General features: G+C 40.0%; 2 protein-coding genes across 2 annotated transcripts in view; one reads left to right on the top strand and one right to left on the bottom strand.

Moving 5' to 3' along the window:
- The first annotated feature begins 11,198 nt into the window (after window positions 1–11,198).
- IPO11 (importin 11) overlaps window positions 11,199–19,005 on the top strand; it is a 196,864-nt gene continuing 189,057 nt past the window's right edge. Inside the window, exon 1 of the mRNA XM_058731480.1 lies at window positions 11,199–11,379. The gene's annotated coding sequence lies outside the window, so the exon portion shown is untranslated. The remainder of the gene's footprint in view (window positions 11,380–19,005) is intronic.
- Window positions 16,416–16,748, bottom strand: LOC131517714 (cytochrome c oxidase subunit 6A1, mitochondrial-like). The gene has a single exon (XM_058740257.1). It carries the CDS (start codon window positions 16,746–16,748, stop codon window positions 16,416–16,418), a length of 333 nt encoding a protein of 110 aa, XP_058596240.1.

Below are 19,005 nucleotides of genomic sequence, written 5' to 3'. Positions count from 1 at the left end.
CTCCACGTTGTGGAGGAGGTTTAAATTACGCGAGGCCTTTAGGATTGTGGATATTTCCCTCAAGCCAGGTCCTGGATCCCTGAAATCCAAAAAAGGTGTCTTTCCGTCATGCGCCTCCCTCCTGTTTCCCAGCAAATTCTGGGGTGGGAAACCTAAGATCTCGGCATAAGGAGCTTGCTCTTGGGGCGAGCGAGTTCGCCTCTTGGGTTGTGGAGGGGAGCTCCGAGAATGTTAACAAATCTCTTGTTGAGCTACGGCGTCTAGTTGCTTTGCTCCCTTTTTGTGCCATTCATTAATTACCTAAATGTTTATCGGGCTCCAACTATTAGACTCTACTGGGTGCTGGAGATTGAAAGTTTATACAGGAAACCGCTCTTCTCAGTCTATTCTATTGGGAGCGAGAGGCAGAAAGTCCGAAACGCTGTAAATGTAATAAGTATGGATTGAGTATTGTTGTAGTACGGTGTATCTGACTGTAAGCTCCATGCGTACAAAGTCCACGTCTGTTTGGCCACGTTTTTTGTTTTTTTGTGTGTACTGTATTTTCTTGAAGAAACGGTTTGAATTACCAGCGCTGCCTCTTCCTTGCTAAATTAACACGTGTGCGTTCCCCAGCGTTGGCCTCTCTTTGCTGTTATTCTAATTCAGTAAAAAACTCATAACCTTAGTAGCATCTTCAACTACTTATGACATTTCATTAATGATTAATTTATTACACAGTTCTGGAGAATCTACACTATTCCAGGTACTGCGTCAACTGTTAGGAATAAAAAGCGACGTGATCTCTGCTTTTAGGGAACCTTCTGTCAAGAGAGGGAGACATGCAAGTTATTACAATAATAACACCATTTGGTGTTCAATTACATGCCAGATATTTTGGGTACATTATTTAATCTTTTCAAACAAGTCTCTGAAATAGGTCTTATCATTATATCCATTTTACAGATGAGGACGCTGCAAGATAAAAATGTTTATTATCTTGGGGCACCTGGGTGGGCCAGGCGATTAAGTGCCTGACTCTTGATTTCGGTAGGCTCAGGTCATGATCTCAGGGTTAATGGGATACAGCCCTGAATCCAGTTCTGCCCTGCTGCGGATTCTCTCTCTCTGCTCCTCTCCAACTTGTTCTAACAAGCTAAAAAAAAAAAAAAAGCTTACCTTTAAGAAAATTAATACCTTGCTCAAGTTCACACAGTAAATGACAGATGCATCTGTATTCCAAAGATTGTGTATTTGTAAAAAAAAGGTATCATAGCACAGTGAGGAACATTTTCAAAATTCAATATTTGAGTGGAGTCTTGAAAGACAAAAATTAGCAAGGGGAAATTTGGGAATTCAGAGGAAACCGTACTCACAAAGCGAAGATATAAACGAGTTTAAGGGAGAAAAAGAAACGTGGTATAGCTGAGGAATTAATAGGAAATGTAAATAGGGGCTTACTGCAAATGGCCGAAAATGTTACGCCAAGGAGTATTGGTAGAATCAAAGTAACCATTTTGCATTTTCTCCTCCTCTCTAGGCTGTGAGAATTGTGGGACATCACACAGTACCATAGGTAGGAGATATTCATGGGCTCCACTTTTAGCTGGGTTTTGAACCCTGCCCAGCCAGTGCTTTTGAATTTCCTCTAATCCTCTCCCATTCTCCATAAAAGACCTTCAAACCTGAATTCTTCTCAGGCCCGCTTGCCTACCACCTCCCCAGTTCCCTTTCAGCAGAAGGCCCTGCCTTTTACTTCACAAAAAAAATGCAAGATCACCTGAAGGACATGCTCATTTTCCTGGGTTACTGTTCTGCACTCTGGGGATACAGCCGTGAGCAAAACAAAGCAGAGCTTACCCTCTAGTGGGGGGAAAACAGACATTCTGAAGGTGGTGATGAACATGCGGGGGAAAAAAGCAAGGCAGAGGAGCTAGATAAAGATCAACAGGGTGGGTGGGAGAGGTTATTTTATATAGCATGGTGTGGTGAGACTCCCATGATGGGGATAATTTGATCAGAGACCTTCGGGCACAAATCTAAAAGTGACTCACAGTACATCTCACACTCTGGCCGTTTCTGCTACAACTAACTGCAGGACAGTGAGTGAGGAAAGCTTGAAGGTAGGAGATACTGTGAAGGTAACTACAATGGTATGCTAGAAAGAAAGAGGGGTGCAGGTTTTGCTAGGAGAATTCATATGGATAGGCCAGGGAGAGCTTGAAATTTTGCAGTGGGGAGATAGCTCTACCAGTTGGAAAAAAAAAAAGTGGTTTAGCATTAAACTCATGGGTGAGTCTGTGTCCTAGACGGAATCCCTCTTTTCATAGTTTAGGATTCTGCAAAAAGGAAGTCTCCCGTTTGCTTTTGCTAAAGAGTAAATAGGGTAGACCATAAGGATGGAAAACCAAATGATAGCCAAATGCTATTTTTTTAGGCGTAAAATAGCAAGACCCTCCTAGAAGAGGCTACATCTTTTAAGCCACAGAAAACAAAGGGACGGAGGTGACTGTGCACAGTTACCTTGCCTAGAGTCTAAATTAGTGTTTGTCTAAATATGAATCTTCGACCACCTGCATCAGAAACACTAGGGCACATGTTATGGGCTGAATTGTATCCTCCCAAAATTCATATGTTAAAGCCCTAATCTCTCGTACCTCAGAATGTATCTATATTTGGAGATAGGACCTTCAAAGAGATGATCAAGCAGGAATGAGATCACTAAGCTGGGCCCTAATCCAACAACTGGTATCCTTTTAAAAGGACGTTTGTATACACATCTGTATACACAGACGTTTGTATACACATCTGTATACACAGATACCAGGGTCATGTGTGCACAGAGAAATGACCTGTGCACATGGAGAAGGTGGCTATCTATAAGCCAAGGAGAGAGGCCTTAGGAGAAACCAACCGTGCTGACACCTTGATCTTGGATTTCTGGCTTCCAGAACTGTGAAAAATACATTTTTGTTTTTGCAGGGAGGGAGAGAGTGCAAGGGAGGAGGAGGAGAGAGGGGGACAGAGGATCCGAAGAAGTGGGTTCCACACTGATAGGCTGATGGCATCGCCCCATGTGGAGCTTGAACTCACACCACAAGATCATGACCTGAGTTGAAGTCAGACCCTCATCTGATTGAGCCACCCAGGTGCCCCTATATTTCTATTCTTTAAGCCCCCCAACTTTTCTAGTGGTATTTTCTATGGCAGCCCAAGCAAACTAATATAGCCCATAATGAAAATGTACATTTCCAAGCCCCACCTTGAACATTCTGGATCAGAATAGGATTGGGCCCTGGCAAATGCATTTTTAACAAACCCTCCAGGAAAGTGTGATGTACACCAAAGGTAAGGATTTATTGCTTTCTGCAATAAAATAAAGTATGTTGAGGAATTTCTACAGAAATGAAAGAGGATGGGGAGGGCTACCATCATAAGCACAGGGGTCCCCTTATTACATAATTACATAAATAAAATGGCCATATGACATCATCTTTTTTTTTTTCTGTTAGTTTCAAGGCGGCATTCAGAAGTGAGACAAAATGGGTTGCACCATGGATCCATGAATCCTAGGAAGTTGTGTGACACTGGGTTATGAGCTGCATTAAAGAAATGAGAATTGGAAATTGATGCTGGAATGTATTTGAGTTATCTTTGCAGCCACGAATGGCTTTGAATTATATAATCTTATGCTTTTCTGGTTCATGTTTATCTCCATTGTTAATTAAAAATATTTTTCAATTTGGAGTTGCACAATGGATTCATTGCCATTTTTATTTTATTTTATTTTGTTTTTGATATAATGTGTCATAACTGGAAAAAGAATTACAATCGAGGCGCCTGGGTGGCTCAATTAGTTGAGCGTCCATCCTCATCTCAGGTCATGATCTCATGGTTTGTGAGTTCGAGCCCCACATCCGGCTCTGTGCTGACAGCTCAGCACACATTCTGTGTGTCTCTCTCTCTGCCCCTCCCCTGCTTGTGCTGTGTCTCTCTCTCTCTCAAAGATAAATTTAAAAATGTTGAAAAAGAATTATAATCGCAGTTGCTTTGGTAGAAGAGGCTTACTTAAGTTTACCAGCATGCCTGAAATGATAACATTTTAAATGTGCCAGGGAATACAATAAGGAATAACAATAAAAGGTAAGCATTTTCCTGTGTAAAATATATTTCCTTATAGACTTTTAATGTATTGAAAAGTCATAGGAGCACCAGGGTGGCTCAGTCAGTTAAGCGGCCTGCTTTGATTCAGGTCATGATCTCACAGTTCTTGAGTTTCAGACCCACTTTGGGCTCTGTGCAGACAGTTTGGAGCCTGGAGATTCTATCTCTTTCTTTCTGTGCTCCTCCCCCACTTGAAATCTGTCTTTCTCAAAAATAATATACATTAAAAAAAATAAAGAGAAAAGTAAAAACATTAAGAATGTTTGAATTTCACACTTTTAACACATTCATTAACATCTACTGTGTTCTTATGAAAAAGGAGTATAATTCGCTTGGACAGAAAACAAATTGAAATCTAATAATATCAATTGTTCAATTTCATTAGAACAATCAATGAACGTTATTATTGTGCCAATATTCAAATCTCAATGGTAAATAAAATTCTACCTTACAAAGCTGGACAATTTCAAAAAAGTACCTAGTGTCTTAATTTCTACTAGGCTGTTTAAATCTTAACAGAAAAGTATAATGAAATTTGGCTGAAAGAAGTTAATATACCTTGAATATTATGGGCAAGATTCTTCTATAAACATACTCTTAACTTTTTTTCAGATCATTATAAATGCTATCTTAAATTAAGAAAAGTAATTAAGAAACACAATTATGGCCTCTGTTTATTATCAGCAGGAGTCTAAACATTGTCACTGAATATCTAATATCTAATAATTGTTTCTCCCCAAAGTGTCTGTCAGATAAATTTTTTCATATCCTCCCCATAAAATAGTATGTATCATGTTACAAAATGAAGTTTTTTGAAGTTTTACAAATATAACAAAAATAAATTATTATCGTACTAAGAATTCTACTTGTGAATTATAATAGAGCCTGTTATATATTTTAAGATCTACAGTTATATATTTTTATATTCTGTTTTATGGATTTTGAAGTGCTTTTCACACAATTTAATTTTCAGTGAAACCCTGGGAAGTTTGTTAGGGCAAGCATGATTACCCTATTTTACATAGGAAGAACCTGAGTCTCACTGAGATTAAAGGTACTTGCTTGGGGTCCTTCAGGTAGTCAGCAGAGGAGGAAGTGGAAGCCTGTGCCCATCCCACAACAGGACACCTGCCTGCATCTGTGAGCTCTGTTGGTCTGTAGTTTCAGCTGAATGTGAACATTCGAGTCATTTGCTCTCATCACTTGTGGGAGATCAGGGAAGTAAAGCATACTGAGTCATTCTAAATCCAATTTTCCTTAAAAAAAAATTTTTTTTAAATGTTTATTCATTTTTGAGAGACAGAGCGCAAGCAGGAGAGATGCACAGAGATAGGTAGACAAAGAATCCAAAGCCGGCCCCAGGCTCTGAGCTGTCAGCACAGAGCCTGACACAGGGCTTGAACTCACTCACGAACCATGAGATCATGACCTGAGCCAAAGTCAGACACTTAACTGACTGAGCCACCCAGGCGCTCGAATACAATTTTACTTTTTAATAACAATCTAATATACTTTTACATTTTTATAATTTTGTACTTTTATAATTTTACTTCAACAATCTAAATCAATTTTACTTTTTAATAACAATTTGATCTAAGATTCATGATAAACAAAATACATTGTAAACAAGATAACAAAACCAAAAATTTAACTTGGAAAAATCTTGGAAGATACAGAAACTAGGAAGAAGATGAAAAATTTACCTATAATCTCTCCATGCTAGGATAACCTCTGAACATTTTGACATTCCCTGCTTTCTTCTGTTGTTTTAGCAACACATAACATAATTGAAATACAGTTTACTGTTATTTTTTGATAAAATACAGTAACATGAAAAGCACTTTCCCAGGTTGTACAGTATTGATCACCAGTATCCAAAGATGCTGAGGAAGATTTCCTCTTGTGAATGTGTAAGAGTTTACTAAATCATTCTCATACCATTGTTGTAAAAAAAGAGTCATGCACACTTTAGTACATACGTGAAAAATATTTTCTGTCTTTTGATAATTTCCCTATTACAGATTTCCACGAATGGAATTATTTTGTCAAACTGTATGGACATTTAAATCTCTGGGTATACATTAACAAATTACTTTCTTCTTATTATTATTTATTTGAGATAGAGAGAGTGCGTGTGAGCAGGAGAGAGGGACAGAGGAAGAGAGAGAATCTTAACCAGGCTCCATGCTCTGCACGGAGCCCAATGCGGGGTTCGATCCCACAACCCTGGGATATGACCTGAGCCAAAATCAAGAGTCAAACAGTCTTGGGGTGCCTGGGTGGCTCAGTTAGTTGAGCACCCGCCTCTTGATTTTGGTTCAGGCCATGATCTCATGGTTTGTGAGTTCAAGCCCTGCATCAGGCTCTGAGCTGACAGCATGGAGCCTGCTTGGGATTCTCTCTCCCTCTCCTCTCCCCACCCCCACATGTGTGCTCGCTCTCTCTCAATAAATAAATTAAAAAAATAAATAAATAAACATTAAAAAAAAAAAGGGTTAGATGCTCAACTGAGTCACTTAAGGGCCCCAACAAATTATTTTCTAAAACAATTGAATCAGTTTTTGTTCTTACCAGTAGGAAAAAAATGCCCATTTCACTGAAAAAAGAACTATAGGTAGAAGATGTTCTTACATTTCCTTTTCCAAACTAGAAATTTATTTATTATTTTTCTTTGTTTAATTTTATTTAGATCCAAGTTAGTTAATATATAGTGTAATAATGGTTTCAGGAGTAGAATTTAGTGATTCATGACTTACCTGTAACACCCAAAGCTCATCCCAACAAGTGACTTTAACGCCCATCACCCATTTATCCCATCCCCCCAACACCCCTCCAGCAACCTCAGTTTGTTCTCTATAGTTAAGAATCTCTTATGGTTTGCCTCCATCTCTGTCTTTATCTTATTTTATTTTTCCTTCCCTTCCCCTGGATGTTCATCTGTTTTGTTTCTTAAATTCCACGTGTGAGTGAAATCATATGATATTTGTGACTTATTTCACTTAGCATAATACATTCTAGTTCCATCCACATTGTTGCAAATGGCAAGATTTTATTTTTTTTGATCGTCAAATATATATATACATATATTTATATATATTCTGTGTCTCCCTCTCTCTCTGCCCCTCCCCCACTCTTACTATCTCTCAAAATAAAAAATAAACTTAAAAAAATTAAGAAAAAGACATTTATATTGTTTCAAGTTTTTAAAAACTCATAAAACTGAATCTTAATATTACTACAAATATTAATATTATTACCAAGGGCAGATCAATTAGTTTCCCGAAGACTTATTTTCCTAACCTGGTTAGCATTGATGAGTTTTTTGATAAGCATGTAATGAGAGCTATCTTAAAATAACAGAGTTCCCAAGACCTAATTTCACACAAGTTGCGTTATTAGCTCAAATGTAGCACACTGGAAAGCCTATGACTTGGAACATGTGTTAGTTTTCTTTTAAATTTTTATTTATTTATTTCTTAATGTTTATTTATTTTTGAGAGAGAGAGAGACCATGAGCAGGGAAGAGGCAGAGAGAGAGGGAAACAGAATCTGAAGCAGGCTCCAGGCTCCGAGCGGTCAACACAGAGCCTGATATGGGACTGGAACTCACAAACTGAGATCATGTCCTGGGCTGAAGTATGCCGATTAACCGACTGAGCCACTCAGGCGCCTCATTTTTTTTTTTTTTTTTTTAATTTTTAACGTTTATTTATTTTTGAATTTTTTTTTTAAGGTTTATTTGAGAGACAGAGACAGAGTATGAGCAGGTGAGGGGCAGAGAGAGAGGGAGACCCAGAATCCGAAGCAGGCTCCAGGCTCCAAGCTGTCAGCACAGAGCCTGACATGGGCCTCATACCCACGAACCGTGAGATCGTGACCTGAGCCGAAGGTGGACCCTTAACCAACTGAGCCACCCAGCTGCCCCATTTTTAAAAATTTTTAATGTTTGTTTATTTTTGAGAGACAGAGACAAAGTGTGAGCGGGGGAGGGGCAGAGAGCGAGGGAGACACAGAATCTGAAGCAGGTTCCAGGCTCTGAGCAGTCAGTGCAGGGCCCAATGTGGGGCTCCAGCTCAGGAGCCTAGCTGTGAGATCACGACCTGAGCCAAAAGTCAGGGGCTTAACTACTTAACTGACTGAGACACCCAGGCGCCCCCATGTGGTAGTTTTCTATTGCTGCTGTAAAAAATTGCCACAAACTAGTTTAAAACAACACAAATTCATTATGTTAGAATTCTGAAGGTCAGAAGTCTGAAATCCTCTGCAGGACTGAGTTTCTTCCACAGGCTGCAAGGGAGAATCTGTTTCTTTGACTTTTCCAGCTTCTCTAGACTGCCTGTATTCCTTTACTCATGGCTTCATATCACTCCCAACTCTGCTTCCATAGTCACATCTCTCCCTGACACTCCTCCCTCCCTCTTATAAAGCACCATTATGACTACATTAGGCCCACAGGATAATGCAAAATAATCTTTCCATCTCAAGATTCTTAATTTAGCCATATCTGCAAAGTACCTTTTGCCATGAAAACTAATATATGCACAAGTTTTGGGTTATTAGGATGTGGATATCCTTTTATCCTACCAACTATAACTCATATATCTAAATTTGATTCTGGGTTCCTCCAGAATTTGAACCTAGACAAATGACAAATTCCCATCATCTAATCTGTAAAATAAGGAAAAGAATACTCTCCATATAGGGTAGGATGAAAATCAATAAAATAAATTATGTGAAATGTCTACAGTTCAATGTCAGACACTTAAAAGACACTTAGAACTGGCACATAGGAAATATTTGGTAGTAGTTAGTTGTAATTATTGATGCAAAATGAGTTGCATTGTTGTTACACTTATTTGCATCTTGGAAACTACTTGAGATTGAGAGGTGAGTAAGCCGGTGTTTCTTTAATTTAGCATTTGCTTCCTCAACTTTCTTCTTTCTCTTCAGTTCTCAGGTATTTAGGGGGGAAAACACTGAATTTATATTTATATTTCAAATATATTCTGAACAGACCCAATGATGATTTAATTATTTGTTTGCCCTTTCCTCTAAAGAATCTGAGAATATAAGGACATAGCAATGAAATGCAGTAATATGAGGTTACTTATCTAGGTGTACATATTTCTCTTGTACATAGTATGTGAGTAGGTTTTACATTCATAACAGTTGAAGCTAGGACTTCCCAAGTGCATTTTATTGGGAGTCCGGGAGTTGTAGGCAAAATTTGTATGTGTGCATTTTTCTAAGTTATACCTTTTATTAAATTTCCAAAGGATCCATTATCCCATTTCATATATATATATATGTATAATTTAAAAAAATTTTTAAAAATGTTTATTTTTGAGAGAAGGTGTGATTAGGGAAAGGGCTGGTGGGGTGGGGGGGAGGGGGCTCTATGGTGACAGCAGACAGCCCAGTGCAGGACTCGAACTCACAAACTTCAAGATCATGACCTGAGCTGAAGTCAAATGGTTATCTGACTGAGCTGTCCAGGCTCCCCAGAAAAGATCTATTCTTCTAAAGCAATTTCTTCATTTTAATTCAAATTAGGTTTCATATGTATATTTATACACATACACACACATATTTATTGCATATTCCTAATAAACTTGTTATTCATTGTGTGATCTTTGGACCAGTAGCATTGGCATTAACTGGAAACTCATTAGAAATGAAGACTCACCTCAAACCAACTGAATCAGGATCTGTATTTTAACAAGATCCATGTGATTCTATGCACATTTATAACTTGACAAGTATTACCTTAAGTAAAATCAGCAGATACAATCAAGCAAAACAAATAAATAAATGAAACATGTCCACATTCCCATTCAACTAGTGACAAACCTTGTTAACATTTTGGCATATATTTATTTATTTTATTTTTGGCCCCATATAAAAATGGGGCTATACTTAACCTAATTTTTTGTAAACCACTCTTTTCCCAATGCATTGTGAATGTGTTAGCATGCAACAAAAACATGGCAACATAATTTATATTGGCCAATTTGTAATTTATTATATATGCATGTATCATGATTAGGCATTCCTTTCTTGGTGGTTATTTAGATAATACTGTATTTTTACTTTAAAAACAGCCCTAATGTGAACATCCTTGTAATGTAGGTCTTATGATTGATTCAAATCCTAACAATGTCCCTTACTAGCTGTGTGACTTTAGGCAGATTACCTGACTTCTCTGTGCTTCAGTTTCTTCACCTATAACAGTAGCATAATAGCACCTCACAGATTGTTTTGAGGATTAAAATACATGATCATGTTAAGATTTTAGAATTGTACCTGGCACATTCTAAATGTTCAGTAAATGTTTACTATTATTTTTTATTATTAATGTTTATGAACCCTCAACCATGTCTTTACAACTTCTCTTTCTAAGGAAACCTTAGAGGGGGCGCCTAGGTGCCCCCTTGATTTTGGTTCACCGTCCCTGAGTTGGGAGTCTGGGATCCGGCTCTGCTGAACAGTGCGGAGCCTACTTGGGATTTTGTCTTCCTCTCTCTCTCTCTCTCAAAAAATAAATAAAAATAAAAACTTTAAAAAAAGTAAAGAAAACTTAGGTCACTAGCTAGTAGCAGAGGCAGGCAGAACTATACTTCCACTCCTGCTATCGTTCTGGAGTAGAGCGCCCAGCAAATTTAGGACTTGAAAAAAAATATTCACGGGAGGTTTGACCAATGGGAGTAAGATTATTTTAATAACTCATTTACGCTGAGACGCACTCGGAAAACAATGCAGTTTAGAACCGATATCCGGAACGGGGAAGGGAAAATGGTTCCGATTCAAGCAGGCTTCAATCAAACCAGGAGACAGCGATTTGTCCTGGGAATTGGGCTACGCGGGGTTAACGTTTCCATGGTTACAAATCCGGCTGACTCCAGGCACCACGCTCTGTAATGCGCAAGCGCAGATAGCTGCTTTAGCCCCCCGGCGCCTTCAGTTTCGAAGGGGAAGCACCTCCCTCCTCTTGTGCAGTTCTCCTATCGCCTTCTCACTTTGCCAATTCCACGCGTTCCGGGTGTCTGTGACGCAGTATTCCTGCGTCCGCGTCGTTTGGAGCCGCGACGCTGAACATGGCGCGTTCCTAGAAGCCGCTTTCGGCATCAGTAGGCGGCGGCGTGTGGACTGGAAGCGTGAGGCGCGGGACCAACCGACTTCGCTTCGTGTTGGGGACTGGAAGCGGGAGAGCCGGGGTATTCCGGACCGAACCAAACGGTGAGGCCTGAGAGCTACAGAGCGCGCGAGTGGAAGGGAGGAGTGGGCTGGGCAGCGGAGATGGGAGAGGCGAGGGAAGAACGTTGGGCTAGTCGGAGAGGAGAGAGCAGAAACGCGGCGAGAGCGGCCTGCAGGCTTGGCTCTCTGCGTAACCCTAGGAACTACTTGCAGCTGGGGCCTGGCCGAGTCAGCCCTGGGAGGGGAAGGCTTGGTCGAGGAGGAATGGGGGTGCAGGAAGACGGGCTGGGTGCCAAGATGAGGAGAGCATAGGGTGCCCATTGTGGCTGCGGTTGCGGGCCAGGGTGGTGTATTTGCCCTTGGGGCATAGGTGATGCCCATTTTGAGAGAACGTGGTCAGTTTTAGTAGAAAGCCACTGTATATTGTTAGTGCACACAGCACATTGCTGCTAATAGCAATGCTGTGAAAGCTCTAATTAAACATTAGACCCTTCCTTGCCTTTAATGAACAGGTGCAGGAAGTTAACACATTTTCCGAGGAGCCGCTTGCTGAGGTATGGCCGCCAATGCTCAAGCTCAGCGACTTCTGCAGCTTTATATTGAGGGTATTTGTGATTCAGCAAAACTATTTTGAGGCCCATTGCATTTGTCATTCTTTTTTATTCTGTTGTTACATAGTGGTGAATGAGGGAAGTATTATTAGTTGAAAGTGATTTGAGTAAATTAGGTAGGAGTGGTAAATTGCCTGCAGGTGACAAGATTGCAATGGACATACCTTCTCCCCACCCGAGTGTGAGCGAGCTCGTTTGTAGTGCTGTAGTGCTTTTGAGAACTGGTTATTCTTCAGTATAGGGTAAGAAAGAGCAGTTTACAGCCCTAATTATTTTTCTCTTTCTTTCTTTCTTTTTTTTTTTTTTTTTTTTTTTTTTTTTTTGGTGTGTGTGTTGGTTAGAGAGTTCATGCCTCCGTTTTAACGTTATTTTAAACTTCTCTTTTCAGTATAGAGGCTTCAGGTTAAGGGTAGAGTGACTGTAAGGCTTCCATTGCATGACACCTTTTCTTCTATCTTGCATCACTGAAGATTGCTATGAAATTAGAATGAAAATCCTTGTTGGTTGTGATACGATTGTGGAATTTTTTCCCTCCTATAACCTAGTACAGGGAATAGTAGAAACAGTTTAATTAGAGCAATGGTTTGTGGCCATATATTATAGCCCTAGGTCAGCTGGGCTGTCTTTGTCCTAGTTACGCTTCCTGAAGCAAAAGAAAATTCTCATCACAGATGAATTTAGTTGTGGTAATAGGATTGGAGGTTCTAAACAAATGCATGAAGATTATTTGGTAATTAGTATAAAAATCTTTAAATTTTATGACATTGAATGTTAGTATTCAGAATCCAGAATGCAAAAGAACCCTTGTAGGCATGTGGCAGTTAGAATATACAGACTTGTCTAGAGCTAAATGTTTTTCTAGAAATAAAAATATTCATGTTTTGAGAAAGATAACATGGTTAGATGGATTTTGACCATTGTGTTGTGTGTATGTGCATATATGTGTGCATGGTGTGTATTTATATTGTTCTTGTTGAAGTATCGTTGACATACAGTGTTACATTCGTTCATGTGGTGTTCTGATCAGTTCATGCTGATTCAACACTTCTATACCTTATGCTGTGCTCCCCATGATAAGTGTCGTTACTGTCAATATACAGTGTTGTTACAGTATTATTGACTATATTTCCTGCACTGTACTTTTCATCTCTGTGACTTACTTTATAACTGGGAATTTGTACCTCTTAATCCCCTTCCCCATTTTCTGTGCATTGGTATTTAATCTTGCTTCTCCTAATATGGTGTTACTGATTCCAGTATTATTCATTTCTGTGCTAATCCTATCTGTACCAAATGATGACTATCATCAAGTTAATTTCAGAGTGTTTTAGGGAATGGCAAGACATACTTAGTGCAGGTGTGAGTCTGGAACATCTTTGTTTTTGTTTTCTAAATATCAGGCTGATGACAGATAAGCCCACAATTATAAGCTTTGTAGAGCTTGAGTTGGATCAGTGTTCTGCACCGTTCCTACTCTGAGTATGATGTATGGCATCACGTCAGTGTTTGCTCAGAATGCCCAAGCTTAAGCTTAACCCTAAACCTAATGAATCAGAACCTGCATCTTAACAAGCTTTCCAGATGATAGGAATTTATGTTAAAACTTGAGACACCCTACTTTGGTTGGGAAGAGTTGGAAGACTGAGGTCATGGGTAAAGCTATGTAAAATTAGAGCATTTATTTTGATCTGAGGTAATCCTTTGCTGCTTATTGAGTCTGATTCATCTGGTTGAAGAAACAGACCTGGCAGTGGTAAGTAACTTGCCTGATGTTCATAACCCGGGTTCAGACTTACTCGAACGCTTTTCTTTTGCTATTTATTGCCATTTTAAAATGGAACTAAAGCTTTCGTGAATGAGAGCTAGGAATCCATTCCACAACAAACATTTACTGAGTGATGGGCAAGCAGTCCAATAATTCTATGTTTCTCTAGAAACTGCTGTTTCCTATGGTGGTTATGAACCCACCACATTCCCTCCTTATTCTTTCCTGGATAATGTCACTTCTGCATGACAGAGGGGGGCACTGGGGTGGCGCAGTCGGTTACACATCTGATTTTGGCTCAGGTCATGATCTCGCGGTCTGTGAGTTGAAGCCCCACGTCAGGCTCTGTGCTGACAGCTCGGAGTCTGGAGCCTGCTCGGCTCTCTCTCTCTCTGCCCCTGCTCTGCTCACACTCTGTCTCTGTCTCTCAAAAAGTGAATAAACACTAAAAAATATTTACATGACAGAGGAAATGAAATACATTGGTGGCATTGGTTACTGTTTTTTGTCCTCTTGCACTCGCAAACATGTCTACTTCTATCTGGTCATCTCTCCTGTGCTCTGAGTTTTTTCTCCTCAGGGACAGTGTTTCCTTGGTGTATTATGTTGTTTTTCCAGGGCTGCTGTAACAGTACCACAGGCTGAGTGGCTTAAACAATGGAAAATTATTTTCTCACAGTTCTCGAAGCTGAAAGGCCAAGATCAGGGTTCCAGCAGGAGTGATTTCCTCTGAGGCTCTCTCCTTGACTTAGAGGTAACCACCTGCTTTGTGCACTAGAATCTCTGGTATCTCTTTCTTATTAGGACATCACTTGCATTAGATTAGGGCTCTACTCTAATGACCTCATTTTAACTTAATCACTTCTTTAAAAACCTTATCTCCAATTCTGAGGGTCCTGGGAGTGAGGGCTCCAACATGTGAATTTTGGGGGAATGCATTCAGTCCATAACATTTGGTTGGTCCTGTTTTACTTTGAATGGGCACTAACTTATTAGGGTTTAAAAAAAATTCCTTTAAATACACTCTCACTCTAGATTCCTCTTCAGTTTCATCTGTAATTATTTCCTTTAAGTTTCTGGAAAAGTTACCTATATTAATTTTCTCCACCTCCTTATTATTTGCTCCTCCTCCCTCCCCAATATATTGAAGTCTAGCAGTCCAAGTCCCTGAATTTGGCCACCATTGATCGCTTTGTGGTGAAATCTAATGGAATCCGTGTCATCATTTGACATGTTGACATTTCTCTTTGAAATTCTCTTATGCTTCTGTGACACTGTGGTCTCCTTATTTCCATGTATGTTGGCCAGTCTTTCCTTGGTGCAGTTTTCTGTCTTTGACCAATGTTGACCAGTGACGCACAGTCTTCTCTCTTCTGCCTCTACCTGCTCTTAAATGGTCTTATCTCTGATGACTTCAACTATTGACTTTATTTATTTATTTATTTTTTTTAACGTTTTTATTTTTTTTTTGAGACAGAGAGAGACAGAGCGTGAACGGGGGTGGGTCAGAGAGAGAGGGAGACACAGAATCCGAAGCAGGCTCCAGGCTCCAGGCTCCGAGCTGTCAGCACAGAGCCTGACACAGGGCTCGAACTCACGGACCGCGAGATCGTGACCTGAGCTGAAGTCGGATGCTTAACCGACTGCGCCACCCAGGCGCCTATTGACTTTATTTTGATAACTAGCAGATCTCTGTCTCTTTAGCACAGATTACCCTCCAACTGTGACACATTATGTGGTTGTCTTAAGATATATAAAGTTCAGGTAAAAAATTAGATATATCACTCTTTCTGAAGTTGCTTCTCTTCCTCCTATGATCCATGCCTGCCAGTCAGTTGGAGATGCCCCAAGTCTTAACTCCACCCTCTAATTACCCTTATGTACCACCCTGCCCCCAGTCATTTACCAAATCTTCTATGTCTTTCATCTATTTTTCCTTGCCAGTTACTACCTTGGTTCGGATTATCATTAGTATGTGGACTTTGGTGTAAGCATTGTAAATAATTTCTTTGAATCTGAGAATGGATATAATCCCTCTAAACCCTTTCTTGTTTTGTAGACAGATTGTAGTGTTCTTCTGCCGTGCAGGCTTTCAGATTAAAATCCATACTACCAAATTTAGGAAATAAGGACCTTAGTGATTTGGACCTTGCTTGCTTTTTGCTTTCATCTTCTGTTTCCTGCCTCACATGATTCTGTCATGCTGAACTATTTGCAATTCTTCAAAAGTGTTTGAATGTTTTTTAAAGTTGAGACATCAGTACGTTGTGTGTATTCTGCCTAGAATATACCTATCACCTTTTTGACAACACATACAACCTACTCATTTGGATAACTCCTACTCAGCTTTCATGACCCAACACAAATGCTATCTTGTCCCCCTTTCCTGCCTCACCAAGCTTTCCCCAACCTATTTAGGCTGAGTTAGGTCTTTCTCTTAGGTGTTTCCAAAACAGCTTTGTTGTCTTTTTTTCTCTTAAGACTGGAAAGCAAAGACTCTCTTGTTTGTTTGTGGACTAATCTAAGTTATTTATTTAAGTTATATCCTGCCATAACCAAAGGGATGGAAGATCAGTATACTGGTCATCATTTGAGGCAAGTAAGGAAGGTGCACTTAATGTCCCGTATACTTCTGGTCCATGTGTGGAGTCATGGTCCAAACCGCTGCTGAGGTCCCTGCTGGGTAGTGGTCCAGGTTCTCTTTATTCATCCTCATAGCCAGTCGGGAGTGGATTCACATGAGGGTTAAAGGATAGAGTAATCATACTCCCCTGGAGTAGGACTTGGAAAAGAACTCCCCCTGGAAAAGGACTTGGACTTGATGCGGAGTTGTGGGTAGGTGATGAACTCGGATCTCTCGAGCTCTCCGTGATCAACTTCAGGAAGATGTTCAGCATGCTCACTTTTACGTATGAGAGTGCTATAAAGTAGTGAGTGGAGCTCTCCCTGCTGTGGGTGCTACTTGACATGGATTCCTGTAGCTGTGCCCTGGATCGTTCTAGCAACCCTGAAACCTGGGACCCAGCTGCAGTCATTTTTGAACTGGAGCTCAAAGACTATTTATGTTTGTATGTATGTATGTATTATGTTTAATTTTATTTTTGAGAGAGAAGGAGAGTGCATGCAAACGCGGGGAGAGGCAAAGAGAGAGGGGGACAGAGGATCTGAAAGGAGCTCTGTGCTGACGGCAGAGAGCCTGATGGGGGGCTTGAATTCATGAGTGGTGAGATAATGACCTGAGCCAAAGCCGGACGCTTAACTGAGCCACCCAGGCGCCCGACTCTTTTATTCATTCTTTATCTCTCAGAGTAATGCCTGGCCATTAGAAGCTGCTTCCTTGTTGAGTACCATGAATGCAAGTTGAACTACCAGAGAGTTTACGGGAGCCGGGGTGGCTTAGTCGGCAGAGCATCCGACGTCAGCTCAGGTCATGATCTCAAGGTTCGTGAGTTCGAGCCCTGGGTGGGGCTCTGTGCTGACAGCAGCCTGGAGCCTGCTTCAGAGTCTGTGTCTCTCTTTTTCTCTGCCCCTTCTCTGCTTGTGCTTGGTCTCTCTCTCTTTCAAAAATAAATAAACATTGAAAAAAAAAAAACAAGAATTACCAGAGAGTTGAAACAAAGTGGGATGTTACATACTCTGGAGGTTAGTTTGAATGGGCTTGAAAAGTCAGAGATGGGTTCAGATTTGAGACTTTACACAACTGTATGCAGAGATTCGGATTTAGTAATTGAATTCATTTATTTAACAAATATTTATTCATCACTTTCATATGTGCCAGGTGCATTTTTAGATTCTGGTGATACACCTTTGAACAAAGGAAGTACCTGGTGTCTGGACCTTAAGTTTTAATTGAGGGAGTCTGTACAATAAACACATGGATATTAGAATGTCAAATAGTAAAAAGTGTCATGCAGAGAAATTAAGAAAGATATCCAGAAAAGAGAGATTCTGGGTTGAACGTAAGAGGGTAAGATACTTTAGATTGGGTGGTCAGCAACAACCAACTTGATGAGTGAACAGCTTGAGCAAAGACTGAATTGAAGTTAAAGAGCAAAACATGCAGGTACTTAGAGGCAAGAGTTTTCTAGTCAGAGGGAGCAAAATATATAAGATAGATTTGATGTATCTATTCCACTGAAGATGGACCCATGTTGTCTCTTTCTTACTATAGACAACTCCCAGGATCAATGCCCTTATCCTTGTCTGCTCTTATAAGCCTGTATAGGAGTTTCTTTGGTTATAGCACCAAGTGTGCGATTGCTGGGCCAAAGGATAAAACCTGTTTGGTTGTAGGATACACACACACACACACACACACACACACACACACACACACACGCATACACATACACATACACATTTAGGTTTTTTAGAGATGGCAGGATTGCTCTCCAGAGTAGTTGTACCAATGTATATATACTCTTAGCAAGCATAAGGGTCTCTCTTCCACAGGCTAACGTTGAATATTTTGGGGACTTTTTAATTTTTGCCAGTCTGACTAATTTTGCCAGTCACAGTCGCATGTTCTTCCGACTGAGCCAGCCAGGTGCCCCCACCAGTTTGATTATTGTAAAGTAATATATCTGTTTTTTTAAAAATTCCTGGGGCGCCTGGGTGGCTCAGTCGGTTGAGCGTCCGACTTTGGCTCAGGTCATGATCTCTCAGCTCCTGAGTTCGAGCCCCGCGTCGGGCTCTGTGCTGACAGCTCAGAGCCTGGAGCCTGCTTCTGCTTCTGTGTCTCCCTCTCTCTCTGCCCCTAACCCACTTGCATTCTGTCCCTGTCTCTGTCTCTGTCAAAAATAAACATTAAAAAAAAATTTTTTTTAAACAAAAAAAATAAAAATTCCTGATAACTAGTGAGGTAGCATCTTTTCTGGTATATATAACCCATTTGGCTTTTAATGTGAATTGTCTATATGCTTTGTCCAGTTTTCTTTTGTATTTCTTGTTGATTCACAAAGGTTTCCTGTATGTTCTATGTAATCTATCGTTTAGTCATTTAAAATATCTTCTAATTTTTATTTTGTTAATATTGCCAATGATATTTTTGTTAACTCCATTAATTTTGGTTTTCAACTTTTGATGTATAATTTACCAGGAAAATGAGCGATAGTTTTGATGTATTCCGGTTCTCAAGTTTAGAACTTTATAAAAAAAAATCTGTTAATTTCACTTGAGGTATCAATGGACAACACGGATCAAAAGGAAAATGTGGTAGTCCGTGGAGTATTAGGCTGGGGTAGTAGACTTCTTTCTAGTTCTAGAAATGTCACTAATGAACCTGGGACTTAA

Source organism: Neofelis nebulosa, chromosome 1 (genome assembly GCF_028018385.1).
Source record: "Neofelis nebulosa isolate mNeoNeb1 chromosome 1, mNeoNeb1.pri, whole genome shotgun sequence".
NCBI lineage: Eukaryota > Metazoa > Chordata > Mammalia > Carnivora > Felidae > Neofelis > Neofelis nebulosa.
The sequence above is the reverse complement of the archived record's forward strand: the minus strand, read 5'-3'. Positions and strand labels throughout refer to the sequence as shown.